The sequence below is a fragment of the Phaseolus vulgaris genome, chromosome 4, assembly GCF_051622355.1.
Source record: "Phaseolus vulgaris cultivar YP4 chromosome 4, ASM5162235v1, whole genome shotgun sequence".
In the NCBI taxonomy this organism is placed as follows: Eukaryota; Viridiplantae; Streptophyta; class Magnoliopsida; order Fabales; family Fabaceae; genus Phaseolus; species Phaseolus vulgaris.
This window is the reverse complement of record NC_143501.1, coordinates 31,622,251-31,638,293: the sequence shown is the minus strand read 5'-3', so window position 1 is coordinate 31,638,293 and position 16,043 is coordinate 31,622,251. Positions and strand designations below refer to the sequence as shown.

Genomic DNA, 16,043 nt, shown 5'->3' with positions numbered 1-16,043 from the left:
TATAATTGTTTTTTTTTTAATTTCGCATATTGGAGACTAAACATCAAATTATGAACAATTTTATTTTTTTTAATTGAATTTTGTTTCTAATTTAAAAGTATTTAATTTTTCAAATTCACGCTCTTTTAAGGAATGTCGTGGATCAAATTCCACCAGGGGCAATCTAAGTGTATCTTCATCTATTAAAAGTAAAAATGTTTGAGAAAGTATATCACACATTGCATGGAAGCATGGGATAGATGTTATCTACAAATTGGGAGAAACTTATAACTTATAATTGGAATTTTTTATTTATTTTTGCATATTGGAACAATACATCAGATTGTGAACATTTTTATTTATTTTTTTAAATGAATTTTGTTTCTAATTTAAAAATATTTGAGTTTTGAAATTCATGGTCTTTTAAGGAATGTTTAGGAGTGAATCAAATTCAACTAGGGGCAATCCAAGTGCAATCTTTATCTATCAAAAGTAAAAGTAGAAATGCTCCAAGAAGTAGGCTAGACAATGAATGGAAGTATGAGATAGATGTTAATGGGAATGTAACTTTGTTCAAAGATCGTGAGTGGAAGAATATTCAGATTTAAACATCATCTTTCTGGAACTAGGGAGGACTCAGAACCTTGTGCTTATGTTTCAAAAGAAATAAAAAATTTGATGATAAAAGTTGTTGCAGAAGCTAAGCAAGCTTAATTGAAGAAAAAAAAGTTAAAATATAATTGATAAAGATCATGAAGAAAGTGATGGGTTTAAAAAAATACAAAGTATATTTGGTAATAAAGGGAAAAGAAAGAGTTCGTAGCTATAGGGGGAGTTCAAGCTATCATAAATCAAATGATTAAAAAAGGTTATAAAGAAAAGGTCGATGCTCAAGTTGCTGAAATTTGTTACACAAGTGTCATTACATTTAATGTAATTAAAATTCTAGCTTTTGCAAAGATGTGTGAAATGATTGGAAAATATGGAGTTCGCTATAAATCCCATCTTATCATGATATTATAGAGAAGCTCTTAAAGCAAGCAGTTGACAAAGTTGATTTAATACTTTAAGAATACAAGGATGAGAGGAAAAGAACAAGTTGCACAATTATGTATGATGGGTGGATAGAAAAAAAAAGGCGTTTTATTTGTAACTTCTTGGTTTTCTTTATTCATTAGACACCTTAGACATATAAAAAATAGCAAATAAAGTATTTAAAACATAGTTCAAGTGGTGACTGATAATGCTACAAATTTTAAGGCAACTAGAGAGTTGTTGATGCAAAAAAGGGTGCAATTGTATTGGACCCTATGTGTTGCCCATTGCATTGACTTGGTTTTTGAAGATTTTGAAAAAAAATTGAACGTCAATCAAATTAGTATCAAGAAATGAAGTAAGATCACCACTTACATTTATGGTAGATCAATGTTAATTAGCATGTTGAAGAAGTTCACAAAAAGAATATACTTGATAAGGTCTGATATGACTATATTTTTCATAGCTTATTTGACTCTAGCTTGTCATCATGAATTGAAAGCATTATTATTGACCATGTCCAGCTCTGAATAATGCAAAACAAGCAAGTTTGGAACTTCACCAGAGGGGAGAAAAGTTAAAATGTGTTATTAGACAGTCTGTTTAGGAAGAATGTCTTCATGTGCCTCAAAGTTGTCGCCCCTCTTATAGTGGTCCTAAGATTGGTGGACTCAAAGAATGAAGCCTACAATGGATTTCATATATGAAGAGATGGATTGTGCAAAGGAAAAGATTAAGAACAATTTTAATCATATTAAGATAAAAAATTTATAGCTTCTCTCTTTCAAAATTTAATTACTTATTTGTGAAATTATTTCTAATATATGATAATTGATATTGAATGTAGATAGGAAGATGTTTAAAAAATAATTGATGCAAGATATGATAATCATCTTTATAGATATTTGCATAAAGCTACATATTATTTCAATCCCCACTTCCAATATAGACTTTCACGAGTATACCACAATCTTGATTTAATCCAACTTAAGAGACGCAAACATGAGTAAAAAAAATATTATAATGCATTACCAATTTGTTTTGAATTCTATATCCATATAAATAAATTCAATTTGTATGTACAAAGGTGAAAAGTCTGTTCAAATTAAACACCGTATAAAAAAAAGTCTATGCAACAAATTTTAACTGTTTGGTCTGAGAAGTAGACTAACAAAATCACAATCTTCATATTTGCCTAAGTACATATACTTATACTGTTTAACATTTTTAAACTCTTGCTTAGCACATAAAAAGGTTTAATATAGTATGATAAATGAATTTAAACATAGTCCATCACTGCTGCACTATTAGTTATAGGTTCAATCTAATTTTAATAATTATGGTTTAACAGGTGTATTTATAGTCACGGGTTTATATAACACATAATCTTATTCAAACATTTTGATGGTCATAGCAAGAAATTGATATTTTGTAAGTATTTTATATTTTTTTTGTCAACGTATAACATTTAAATGTTGATAGAAGAAATGGAGCATCTACACGTATTCTTTCCCAACCAAACATTTTAAGTGGATATTTTCGGATAGATATTTTTTATACTGTTATAGATATTATCTTCTCATACTGTAGTTTAATTAATATTAATATAAATAAAATTGTAAATAAAACTTAAATTTTGATTGAAATTCTAACCTAGATGCAAGGGTGTGCTGCGAAAGCGACACTCGAAACAAGCAAGGGCGGCTGCGGAATGGCGCAACAGGGAAAGCGGCAACCCTTCAAATCAGCCAAGACATGAGATTTTATTGCCCCTGGCTAATACTGAATCTGAAATTCGGATAGCTGTACGGTCCATCTAATCAGCTGCTGACCAGTTCCGACTTTGCTAGTACGTTCATTATTGAATAGTAGTCTTGACTATTATATGATGATTTTGAAAATACATGTGCATTCCTCGTGTTCTTATTACTAATGTCAAGACTATCTTTTCAATCATTTGGTAACACACCTTGGATCCGTGTAGTACTCGATTGACAAAATAAACCGACCACTCTTCCTTTTCAACCTCTTGTACTATCGTTGCACTGACAACACCGCAAAATAAATGATTATGGGCTATGTACTGTTCAACTTTTGAATGATCGGGGTGGATGCCAGGAAAGCTTTCAGTTGAAGAAATATCTCCTTGCATTTGTCTGTCCATTTGAACTTAACTGAACTTAACAATTGTACGATGGGCTTAGTTTTCTATGTCAGTCTCGACACAAATCTAGAGAGGGTCGTTTTTCTTTTACATTTTCAGGGTTACGCATTTTAGTGACAACCCTACATTTTTCCAGGTTCGCTTCTATGCCACGGTGAGTGAGCATAAAACCCAAAAAGTTCCCTCTTTCTACCTCGAACGTGCACTTGTCGGGGTTGAGTCGCATGTCGTGGTTTCGAAGGTCTTGAAAAACTTCCTTCAGATCTATCTTGGACATGCTGTAGACATGAGTCAGATTTGACTACAATGTCATATACATGAACCTCGACATTTCGGTTGAGCATCCCTTTGAAGATGTAATCCATCCGTTTTTGATAGGTGACACCTGCATTTTTTAGGCCGAATGACATGACCTAGAAGTTGTCACAGTCGGTCATGAACGCCTCTTTTTCCTTGAACCAAAATTGCACTAACTACCTCTTCTGATACTGCCAGATAGACAATTATGGGCTCCTCGGCAACTGGTTTTTGAATAACTAGAGGGGATGCCAGGAACGTCTTCAATTGAAGGAATATGCTTTCGCATTCGTCCGTCCATTCGAATTTGGAAGCTTTTTGTAATAGATGTATGATGGGTCACATTCGTTCTGCCAGTTTGGGCATAAACCGAGAGAGACCCGTATCAACCTCTGTATTTCCTTTATGCTGATAGGATTGCACATTTCGGTGATCGCCTTGCACTTCTCTTGATTGGCTTCTATGTCGCGATGAGTGAGCATAAAGCCTATATAAACTTCCCTCCTTCAACTCCGAATGCACATTTGTCGAGATTGAGGCGTATTTGATAGCAGTATAGAGCTTGAAATACTTCCTGTAATCCTGAATGTGTTGTTCTGACAAGTCAGACTTGACGACAATGTCGTCCACATAAACTTCGACACTTTTTCCAATCATGCCATGGAAGACATTGTCCATCAACCGTTGGTAGGTGGCTCCGGCATTTTTGAGGCCAAAGGGCATGACTTCATAGTAAAAATTGTTAGAGTCAATCCTGAAAGCTGTTTTTTTCTTGTCGTTTGAAGGAATATGGATTTGATTGTATCCCGAAGAGGCATCAAGAAAACTTAAGATATTATGGCCATCAGCTCCATCAACTAGCCGATCAATGGTCGGTAAGGGATATGAGTCTTTAGGGAACGCTTTATTGACATCAGTATAGTCCACACACATCCGCCACTTATCGTTAGATTTATGGACCATTACGACGTTGGCTACCCATGTCGTATAGTGCGCTTTTCAGATAAAATTGGCTTTCAACAATTTTTAGCTTCTTCTCAGGCGGCATGGCACCTCTCTTCCCTGAGTTTTCGTTTTTTCTCAGTCACTAGTCTTGCCTCCTTATAAATAGAGAGGCGATGGGTAATGATGTCAGGGTTTACCCCTGGAATGTCGGCGACTGTCCAAGCAAAGAGATCAACATTATCCATCAGAGTTCTACAGACTAATTTGCGGTCATCCGGGTTCAAGGACAAATCGATGTATGTCTTGTGTTCATCATCACTGAGGGGTAAAGGCTAAAGATCTTCACCTGCTTCCATTCGTGCGTCGTCAAGCTGGGGATCTAGATCTACGAGTGCGACCATATACTCCTTTGCTTTGCTACGAGAGCGGTTCTCAGTCGAACGTTCTATTCTCTCTCGAGATTGGCCGTGCGGTGATGCTCTGTACAATTGTCTGTAGGTTCCACTTTTAAACTTGCGACATAACATTCACGTGCGACCTTTTGTTCTACGTGGACTGTGACGATGTCCCCGGTTGTGGATGAGAATTTCATTGCTAGATGAGGGGTAGACACTATTGCCTTGAGACAGTTTATGGATGACCGACCAAGTAGTATGTTGTATGAGGTATTGGCATTTACTAATAAATATTTGATCTTTATGGTTTTTGCCATACCTTCTTCTTCACCAAACGTGGTATATAAGTCAATGTACCCCCTAGTGTCTACTCTCTCGCCTGAGAACCCGACGATTTGCTCTTCATGGGATTAGATCTCCAATTCAGGAATTCTCATTTTCTGAAAGGTTATCAATAGAGAATATCCACTGAGCTGCCTTGATCTACCAGGACCTTAGTGATTGCAAACTTGTCTATCTCCACGGTTATTACCATAGGGTTGTCTTGAGCAGCGTCAATTGTTGTAAAATCATTACCAGTGAATGTTATCGGAGGTATTCTCGGTCTACTTTGGCAGGATTTGACATGAGTTGATTGAATGGCCCGAAGATGTTTTTTCCTAGTCGAGTTAGAACATCCTCCCCCTGCGAAGCCTTCGACTATTGAGTTGACTTCTTCGTCCGGTACGCCGAGCGATAACGGCCCCGCTTTGGTATTGATGACTTCCCGCACTTTGCATTTGGTCGGATTGTTCCGTTCGGGACTCTCACTCCGCCATTGGGTCTGTCTTACCGGGCTTTCACTCCATTTTCTTCTAACTGGACGCTGGTGATCGTCTCGCCGACGTCCATCTCCTCGGCTCGATCGGTCGTGATAATCTCTTGGTCCCTTAGATAACTGTCGGTATCTTTGGGGAGACCGATATACTGCGACATCTGTTTTGACAAATTTTTGGAAGTGACCCGCCCGAACGAGTTCTTCAACTTTGTCCTTCAGGGCTTGAGATCCTTCTGTTGTATGGCCATAGTTGCGATGGTACTGACAATGCTTGGACGTATCGGCGTTTCACAGGGTCTGTGACTATTTAAGGGTCGGGATGAGTTCGGCTTGTAACGCTTCATCTATAATTCTTCCCCTTGGGACCGTGAGAGGTGTGTAACTATAGAAACGGGGGCCGCGATTTTCTCTAAATCAATCAGATTGCTTTGGTCCGGGTCGATTACCTCTATCTTTCTCTTTCTCCCTTTCCTTACCGGTGGTTTCAGTCTGGTGTACCTTATGGTAGTCAACATGTTTTTCGATCTGCATGAATTTAGTGGCTCAGGTTCTTAGTTCGTCCATGTCTTTGGTCGGTCTCTTGATTAATAATATTAATGATCCTGCCTGTTGACCAGAACGCTGGAAACTGCCTCGTCAAAGGATCGACGTGTGCACCGCTTCAAACGTCCGTTCCTCTTCGAGATCCACCTCAAGAACCTGCAAAGAAACAGAGCGGCGCCGCTGCGGCCGATCGCACTCCAACGCCCAAGTCAGTGACCGAATCACCAAATACTAAGAGAACAAGAACCGTGGAAATCCTCTCTCACAGTAAGCTCTATAACTCGCAAGCGTAAAGAATGTATTCTGAACGTGCGTACCTCAGAAAGTTCGTTGAGAACTCTTATATACCTGGTTACTTTCTCTCTCCTGGCAGTTACAGACTTGGACACGTGGCTCGCATCCAACCGTACACGTGCCATCATCTGGAGCCTCCTTGACTTGGGCGCTGCTCCTGACTCTCTCTTTGGCTAAGTTATTTATGCATGGTGCTGCCCAGTACATAGCTAACTTAGGAGTGCGATCTCTACTGGAACTGGCGAGTTAGGGTGCCTTCATACACCTTCCCTGTGGTCTCGCCGGCCGCCTTCATAATCTGCACCACCTTTATCTCTGGCGATGTGCTTGCTCTGGCGATCTCCAATCACTAGGTCGCCTGAGTCTACATCTGGCGACTTCATCTTTAACCCGGTGATCGCCGATTCTGGTATGCTGGAGATCGGAACACGCCAACTTAATAACTGGCGACTTCACGAGCCCCCCGACTTCCTTCCCTTCTGCCAACCTGGCGCCTTGTCAACACGCCTATACTGTAGCTTGATGCCACGTCATCACTTCCGACTACCAGGGCGGTACACAAGCCCCCCAGTCTTAAGCGAAGACTTGTCCAGCGAAAAGACTAGAAGAGTCACGTCAACACCGGTCTACATGGCACTGACGCAGAATTCCAAGCGGTTGTACCTTCTGCTTCTCTGACGCTCCACCAAACCCCTCACCCATCGTTCGACACGTGGCTTCATCAACAGTCACCTTCAGTTACCGTTTGCGCTTCCCAAACCCATTTCGAAAAAAACTCTTAAACCCATTTTCACTCCACACTGTTCCATCACTTTTCTTCGTATTCACAAACGCTCTAACTTCCTTCTGCAAAAAACTCTCAGCGCTCTCTAACATTCTGAATCACCATCATCCTTCATCGTCTTCCTGATCATCAAAAGGTACCTACTTTCCTTCTTCTGCTGGTTTTTCTTGCATTTTAACCGATTCGCATCATCCTGTAACTGCCTGGTGCATACGCTGTGGGTTGCTTTTTCCATTTCTCCTTCTACGTAACTTAGGGCTTCGTCAATCATCGCAACGAACCTACGTTCGTTCGTTTTTCACCTTCCTTCCATGATCGAGTCAGCCTCTGTAACCCCTGATCATTTTTCCTTTTCTTCTTCCTTTGCAGCTGCAACAATGACTCGCACAAAGATCACCCCGAATCCTCCTCCTTCATCACGAAACCCCCCTTCACAAGCACACGACCCACCACGAGTTCGTGGCGCTTCATCTTCCCAGGCTGAGAGGCCTGCGTCTTCCCGCCCTAACCTGGCCCAGGCGACTCCACCTATCGCCGGAGGAGCCCCCGTTCCCTTGCCAGACTTCAAAACCCTGTATCCCTGGGCCAACTCGACCCTTCTGAGGGAGACATCTTCTGTGAACACTGCTGGAGCAGTTTTGCGGCTGACAAAGGGGGATGAGCCCAACCAAACGTTTCATAAGGAGCACGATGAGAAAATGATAGTGCTACCTTGGCCCCCCGATCTGCCCGTTTGTGCTGATAACAAGGTGAGTGCTGACGGGCCCTTCTGCTTCGTCTACACAACACTATTCAAGAAGGTGAAACTGAAGTTCCCTTTCACCCGTTTCGAAAGGGAGCTCCTCACCGAGCTCAACATTGCCGCCGCCCAGCTTCACCCCAACAGCTGGGTGTTCGTGCGAGCATTCCAAGTGATGTGCGACCACCTGGGGCTGCCCGCATCCGTGGACGTATTTTTGTTTCTCTTCGAAGCCAAGCACCCAGGAGACCGCCTGTGGGTTAGCTTGAATGCGATTGCTGGGAGGTCAATCTTCGCTATCTTCCAGCAATCCTATAAAGATTGGAAAGGGAAATTCGTCCAAGTGCGCCCTAACGACAAGGACGCCTCCCTACTCGACGGCTTCCCCTTGTACTGGGTGGACAAGGGGAAGAAAGAGTCCAAGAGCTGCTTCAGGAGACCCAGAAGTCCTGACAGCATGGGAGCGTTGGACCGAGATCTCTGCCTTTTCTGGAAAAGGGTCGCGGATGCCAACATCACTTTCCTTACCACCACCCTGATCTGCTTCGAATTCTACGAGGACCAACTCGAAATTCGAATAGGTTAGAACATTTAAACTGTTGTTTTAATACTGCTTCTATTTGACTGTTTCTGGGCGTCTTGTGCGTTATGCGCAAGACTTTGGTTTTATTTTTCCTGCACCGATCATCTGCTTTGCTGCATACTGCCTTATGCACTTATATTCTCCTTGAGTTAACCCATGCATTTTCGTTCCATGCAGATAACATGTTGGGCAAGGGTATGCTTGCTGAATTGAGGGCGCTCGCCCGAACCCACGGGCTGGCGACGGGCTCTCAAACAGTGCCAAATTCTATGGTGGAGATCGCCGCCACTCAGGGCCGATCGCCACCTAAGGGCCCAGCACCCTCCGACGTCCAACCCGCCGCCCAGCGGAAGAAACTTGTCCTCAAGAGGGCTAAGAGGAAAGCTCCCCAGATAGTCCAAGAGGATGAGGAAGAAGATGACGAGGTCACCGAGGAAGGAGATGACGAGGTCAGCTACTGTTTTTTTGAAATATATCTTTATTTCTTCATTTTTCACTCACAGTTTCTTTTCAATTTGAATTTATATTTGGAATTTTTATTATCGTTTTTCTCTCCTCCTTCTTTCTCACTTTATCTTTTCTGTTCATATCACTTTCATTAGATAAAAAGATTCATTCTTCAAAATAAAGAGTAAGAAGAAGAGCACACATCCCACGTTAGTCTCTGTAAGTGAGTTTCTTTTCTTGGTTGTTTAATTGTTAATGTTACTCATTTTAATTTTTTTACTCAGTCTTTCATGTTTGTACACCGAAGGCGGAATACTGCACAGGTACAGAGTTATCTTGACATCATGGTTGATGTACGAGGATGAATGCGTTTTGAATACAACATTCTTGCGGAGAGGAGGAAATGAATTAAAAAATAAATATTTTCTTAAGGTTTTTTACGGAGTTTCTTATCTTATTCTTTTTCTTTTTTCTTTTCATTATTATATTTCTCGTTTTTTAGTTTTATGTTAATAACAACAAATCAAAATTGGTTATGTTTATTGTGTTATAAATTTAAATTTGTTTAATATAATTTTTACTGTAACTTAATTATAAAAACAGTAGGTTGAAACTCATAAATGATGAGAGAAAATGTTTCTATCTTATTTTTACTTAGTGATATTTGACATTTAAAAGATATGAATACACATAATAATATACAATATAGTAATAATAAAAAAATGCGGATGCACAGACGCTATAGCGCCTGTGTTTCCACTAGTATTAATAATATAAATATAATATTATTAATATGAATAAAATATTAATAATATGAATATAATTTATATTATTATTATTAATATATTATTAATATAATTTATATTATTATTATTAATATATTATTAATATAATTTATATTATTATTATTGATATCATTTATATTATTATTATTATTAATATTATAATTATTATTATTAATAAGTATAAATTATATTAGTAATAATATAATAAGTATAATAAAAATCATAATATGACTAAAGACTTGTTTGATCTAGTGGTTAATGCTTCTCTGGTCACTTAAAGGACTTGGGTGAGTTCTGCCTAGTGCAGTTTGCTTCCAATATTAATTAGGTAGGGACTTGGGTTCAATATTGTATATATGTATATATATGTATTAGAATGAGAGAAATAATTGTATTTTTAAATAGAAGGTGGTGGAATCATAATTCAAAATGTTATTTTATAATGTCTAATTATAATTAGAGTATTAAATTTACTTAGATGTTTTTAAGAAAATCTTATTAAAGCATGTTAATGTGGTATTTAGATAGTTTTAAATAAAATTTGAAGCCTTTAAGAATAAAAAAATATTTTTTAAATTTTAATATAATAGTAAATTAATTTTTTAACTTATGAAAAATTAAAATGTAAATAAACAACTATAAGAATGTGAGTTATATAAAATAAAAATTTATAAGAAAGTCTTAAAACCTTATAAAAACTTGTATAAAATCCTTCTATAAGAAATGCTCTTGAGAATAATTCATTATTTTTTATAGTCTGGTTAAAGCAGGATCTTCTTTAACACCGATAGAATAAGCACCATTACTTAAATTTTAATGTAGACCATGACAATAAGATTTTATCAAAGAAAATGAAAAGAATGTCGTGCTTAAATGTTATAACCGTTAATTTTTTAAATTTATTGTTATCATGTTCAAAACTCCTTCGGTGATATTGTAAAAGTAAACAAATTACATGTTAATTTCAAGTTTTATTGTTTGAATAAATATTGTCCTTGATGAAAAATGATTAAAGATGCAAACTTTTCCATAAGGATTAAAAATAATTATTGTAATGGAAATTGAGTTACGGGAAGGAAAAAAAAAACATTAAAATTCAAATCTCAATGACAAAAATTGAATAAAGTGATTAAAAAAAGTTACAAATTGCTATAAATAAATAAATCAAAGAAGTTTTATTTTCGAGATTTACATTATAGAAGATGTATGCCATAATTACATTCAAGATGTAGGCAAATAGTTTAAGTTAGGTGGAGACAAATATTTCAAGTTAGAGTACTATGCATGACATTTGTTGAAAAATAATTTAAATGGTTAAATTCATCATTTAAAAATTAATAAGACAATTATCAAGATTTTAAATATAAGTTTGTTCTACATTGAGTTTGAGCTTTTAAGCTTTTCTTAACTTTTTTTATATAAAATATTTGTAATTCATTGGTATCGAATTTCTCCAATATTTTTCCACATAAAACCTAAGAAGAATGAAAATGTATACTCTTAAAACATAGTAATTTAGTTAAAACATAGTAATTTAGTGTATATAAATTCTTGAAAAATGTTAACCAGACACACGTTTCAAATTTTTAGGATATTGTTGAAATAAAGATAAGAAAAAGATGTTATCAATTAAATAATGTAATGAGTAATGATTAGCAGGAAGAGAAAATGATCCCAATCATTTGTAGTTACTTTCAGTTCTAGTGTTGCTTGCTTACAAATTACAAACGAAATGCAAATTATTCATTGAGGATTAGTTTCTTTCCTCAGAAGCCATAAAGCATGATTTCTCTCCATGCAGTAACAAAAAAGAGACAATTATTCCGTTCCTATACAAGAAATTACTTTGCTGTCTCTTCTTCTGTTGCTTCTTTGTAGCTGCTAGAGCAAAGGAGTTATAGTGCCTCAACTATTATAGGATACTTGTTCTTTGGCATCCTTACAAGCGTTGGTTGGACAGAACTTTCATTCTCCAGAGGTCTCCACCTGTTACAAAAAATTTGTTACATGCAATGTAGTATGAGCAAAATGAACATAAGAAAATGTAATAATTGTTGTTTTGGAAAATCCAGCAAAAAGAAATGTGTTTAAAGTAAGGAAAGCATTGTGTGATTGTCCATTTTCTGTGTGCAATGTGATTCTCTTGATCATTCAGAATCTGATCAAATCTTACTTGTATCTGTTGACAAGGTGATGGATGAAGACACAGATTTCAAGCTTGGCAAGGTTCATTCCAGGACACATACGTGGTCCACTTCCAAATCCAAGAAAACTGAAAGGCCTCAAGGGTTCCTGCAATTGAATGAAAACATCAAATTTGGTGTCCTCAGAAATAGAAATTATTAGTAATGTCTCATGTCAGGAAGGAACTTACATCAAATCTAGAGGGATCAAACTTTTCAGGATCTGGGAAAACTTCTGGGTCATGGTGTATGGAAACAACATCTAGGTTGATGGACCAACCTTTCTTAATTTTATAACCTGCAAAATTTAACATCAACTTTGATTCTCATTCAAAGAACAAAGGCTCCAATAAGCACACACAGAACTGCTGATAGCACCCCTCGATCAAAGACTACTTGGTCCATTACCAAGTCCAAATGGTTCAAGGAATATTTATATCTTATATGTTTGATTGGTCTAAACAACAACTGTAATATCTCTCTCTTTAAGGAATAATTATGTTGGAATAGAAACCAAGTGTCACACTAGGAAGATATTTCAGTGTATGACACAAGAAAAGTTCTTTTGGTATCCTTTTGTTTTATATCAGTGGAAAACTTTTTTTTTTGTTACCCTTTTGTTTTCTATGTTTTACTTATCAGAAAGACACATTATAAAGGCATATCTGACCATTTTGCATTGGCATACCTTCAATTTGAAAATCCTGGGATGCCTTTCTAGAAAACCAAGGTAGTATCGTGGCTCTTCGAAGAGTTTCACTGATGACCTGAAATATGAATGACAAATAATCTTGGTGGGCTGTGAAATTTGATGATCAGTTAGTTACCTACGAACTAAAATTATTGTTACTCACTTTGACTGTGTAGGGCATGTTATTAACTTCTGCCCAGGTAAGATCTGTTCCACTTTCTCTTCTGGCCACAATTTGTCTATGTTCCTCCTGCAAAACATCACCATTTAGGAAGCTAAATTTTAAAATATTTTAACACAGAAAGGAGAAGACTGTAATAGGGTCTTCAATACTTACTCTTAATTGTTCCAAAACAATCGGATTCTCACCAAGAAATTTAAGGAGCCATGTAAGAGCAGCAGTTGTGGTATCATGGCCTGCAACCAACAGAGTTAATATATTATCCTTTAATTGTTTATCTGTGAGTTTATTTTCATCCTCTTCTCCATCTTCTTTGCTGTGTTTCCTAACTAAGGATCCTAAGAAATCCTGTTGAAAGTCCTGGCCATTTCTCCTCCGCAAAATTGTAGAATCCAACATCTCATACATCCTATCTCGAGCCTGCACACATTCATAGCATGCATCAGAGGGAAGGAGAATCAAAGCATCTGTATATTTCTATGTGGAAAGTTTTGTACTACTTTGTTACCTTGATGCCACGATGAAAAGCTGTTCCTGGAAGTTTAAAAGGCAATGAGGCAAATGAGGAAGAAATAATCTTAAAATTTGACCTAAACTTTTCTTGCTCCTCCCCAGAAGGCTCTAAACTCATGATCATATGTCCAATCACTTTTAAAGTAAACTGTAATATTAAAAAATTCAAAATACTTAGTATAAAACAAGAATGTATAACCAAATATGAACTTTTCTTTGTTTGAAAACTTAGTGCCACTCAACTGTAGAAGCCTCCTCAAGAACCAAGATTTTCCTTCCTTCCCATTGATCTAATGTTTGCATTGCCTGAGTATTGATAAAATGGAAATATTTTTTCAGTCCATCAATCGATAAAGGTTCACCAATCAGCCTTCTTAGCCTTTTGTGTGCTTCTCCTGTGGTTTGCAGCAAGCTGGTGGGGCCCAGAACTTGCTGGCCAGTGTAAAACAGATTCAAACTCACAATACCATCCTTGCCAGTTAACAATATCTTACTTGCTTCCCTCCCAGTCATGAAAATAGTAAACCTCCCTAAGACAAAGCTCTTAAAAACCATTCCATATCTGTGACAAAATAGAAGTGACCAATCAAAAAGAGTATCCTTGAAATTCCTTACCACCTTACATATAATTATGAATTTAATTGGAATATACTTGTAAAGGTATTCTATATTCACATCCAATCATAAACTGAAGAAGGAATCTACATTACTCTCATACTATATCAAGAAGTCGATTTTAAGTTTAACTCAATTTTATAAAACTGATTTATAAAGTGAGGTTTGCACCCACTTATATACTATGAAATGTACTTAGTTGATGTGGAATTTCCAACACATCTTCCTCATGTCGAGGTTACCAACTCGTGCATGAAACTATATATTATGGATAGTTTGATAGCGATCTGAAAATGGGTGGTCTGATAAGTTCAAAGACAAACTCTCGCTAAAATATGTTCTAAATGACTCTGATACGATATTAAAAATAAGTATATGAGTGGAATGAGAAAGAAAGAGAAACAAGTATTTTATTATAATACTTTGTATCCACTAAGGCACAGAAAACGAATATTTATACAAAAGAAGAGGGTCTATGCACTGCGTAACAGAAAAGGGAAAACAGAGAAGAGTTTGCTAGTGCAACACTAACAAAAACTCTTGACTTTTGCAGACAATTATGTTAGTTGATTTGTAATTAGTTGAATGAACTTTTTACTGATGCAAAATTAAACTCAGTTCCATGTTTTGATGTTACTAATTTGTTACCTCTTTTGCCTCTTCTTCATGAAGCTAAAGATTCCAGAGGGACTTGAAAAGTCAGAGAGGAAGGAGAAGCTCTCCCCCACAATTGGCCAACCAAGGCTGCCAGGGATGCCTTCCATTGCTTTAGGAGAACGAGTTTGATACAACAAGAGCACTGATAACACTAATACGGAAAGGATTAGTGAGAGCAGCAAACTGATGAGCTCCATTTCCACTTACAGCCAACACCAAATAGCAGTAGAAGTTGATCAAAGAAAATGCTTCTATATACTATACTTTAAGCTACAGTAATTAGTTGTATCTATCTCTATCTTGAACACCTTGTTCTTAGGACATGTGTGATAGATTTTGACTTGACACAAACACCAAGAACTATATATTTATATATTTATATCTACAATGGAATCAGTTAAACTGCAGGCCAATATGTTACTTTCAAATGGTAAATCCTATAGTTTTTTTTGGAATCTCAATTTTTGAAGCGGGAAATCCAACAGTTTTCTTTGGTAGAATCTCTGGGCATTCTTTGCTCTTGCTGAAGGTGTAATGATATTGATTGCTAGGTTGACACAAACACTCCATTTAGACATTTTATACATTGAAAACAAACAATATCAATGTGCCGTCCTTGGACTACTCATTGTTTGGCTTGAAGTGCATAGGTATCTTCTTATTGTATTATAATAGTAAGAAAGAAGATATGAATGATTTTCTTTTATCTAGGTTTCCTTGTTTACATTTTCAATAACTTTTCAATTGATTTCAATTCTTAATCCTTAAATTCCCAACTTTTTCTGTTAATTTTATTTGGAATCTTATAATAAGAGCTTGGATTTTTCTCAGCACTCTAAAATTCTTTACAGATACCTAGAGTTTTTCCTAACAATTTCTAACTTCCCAAGCTTTCCAATTGGTTTGTATATTCACATTATGCAAGTGGATTTTACTGAACCATTATGTTCTCTCGTGAGCACTAACCATTTGGAGAGAATCCTTGATAAATTAGACTACTTAGACCATGAAACACACTTGTTTGGAGAGAAAACGTAACAACATGAGTCCCTTCAACTAGTAGAAATATTGGATTATAATTGTTCCTACAACCATGAATAGAGTGCGATCTCAGAAATAAAAACAACTGGATTTGAAATGTTCTGACTAGTAATTTGAGAAAACCCTAGTATCAAAGAAATTTAAGAAAACAGAATCAGTAACCATACCGTCATCCAAATTATAATTAACCATATTCAAGAAATATAACATGTGTAAGTGTCTCTTTACTAACTTTTCTCAATAACAGGTGGTGGATTTACTTCAATGTTGATCTTGTTTGTGTATTTCTTTTTCAGCAAATGTTTCAAATGTTACAAGGCAAATTTTTTTTAAAAAAAATTACAGAAATATATGA

General features: G+C 36.5%; 1 protein-coding gene and 1 long non-coding RNA gene across 2 annotated transcripts; one reads left to right on the top strand and one right to left on the bottom strand.

Moving 5' to 3' along the window:
• Positions 1-2,689: 2,689 nt before the first annotated feature.
• LOC137836445 (uncharacterized) lies at positions 2,690-9,507 on the top strand. Its single transcript, XR_011085274.2, has 4 exons — positions 2,690-2,863; positions 8,753-9,024; positions 9,178-9,241; positions 9,330-9,507. It is a non-coding gene; the product is annotated as an uncharacterized LOC137836445 (long non-coding RNA).
• Positions 9,508-11,476: 1,969 nt separating this feature from the next.
• LOC137836444 (abscisic acid 8'-hydroxylase 3) lies at positions 11,477-14,949 on the bottom strand. The gene is made up of 9 exons (XM_068645159.2): positions 14,639-14,949; positions 13,619-13,937; positions 13,371-13,523; positions 13,019-13,282; positions 12,845-12,931; positions 12,679-12,757; positions 12,182-12,288; positions 11,981-12,099; positions 11,477-11,793 (listed from the first exon to the last, which is right to left on the bottom strand). Exons 1-9 carry the CDS (start codon positions 14,842-14,844, stop codon positions 11,703-11,705), a joined length of 1,425 nt encoding a protein of 474 aa, XP_068501260.1. The 5' UTR covers positions 14,845-14,949; the 3' UTR covers positions 11,477-11,702.
• Positions 14,950-16,043: the final 1,094 nt, after the last annotated feature.

Excerpts from the sequence above, each read along its gene's own strand:
- LOC137836444 (XM_068645159.2), bottom strand. The coding sequence starts at position 14,844 with ATGGAGCTCATCAGTTTGCTGCTCTCACTAATCCTTTCCGTATTAGTG. Across the intron at positions 13,283-13,370 it reads CTTTTCATCGTGGCATCAAG|GCTCGAGATAGGATGTATGA; the intron begins GTAACAAAGTAG and ends GAATGTGTGCAG. Across the intron at positions 12,100-12,181 it reads TTGATCCCTCTAGATTTGAT|GAACCCTTGAGGCCTTTCAG; the intron begins GTAAGTTCCTTC and ends ATTCAATTGCAG.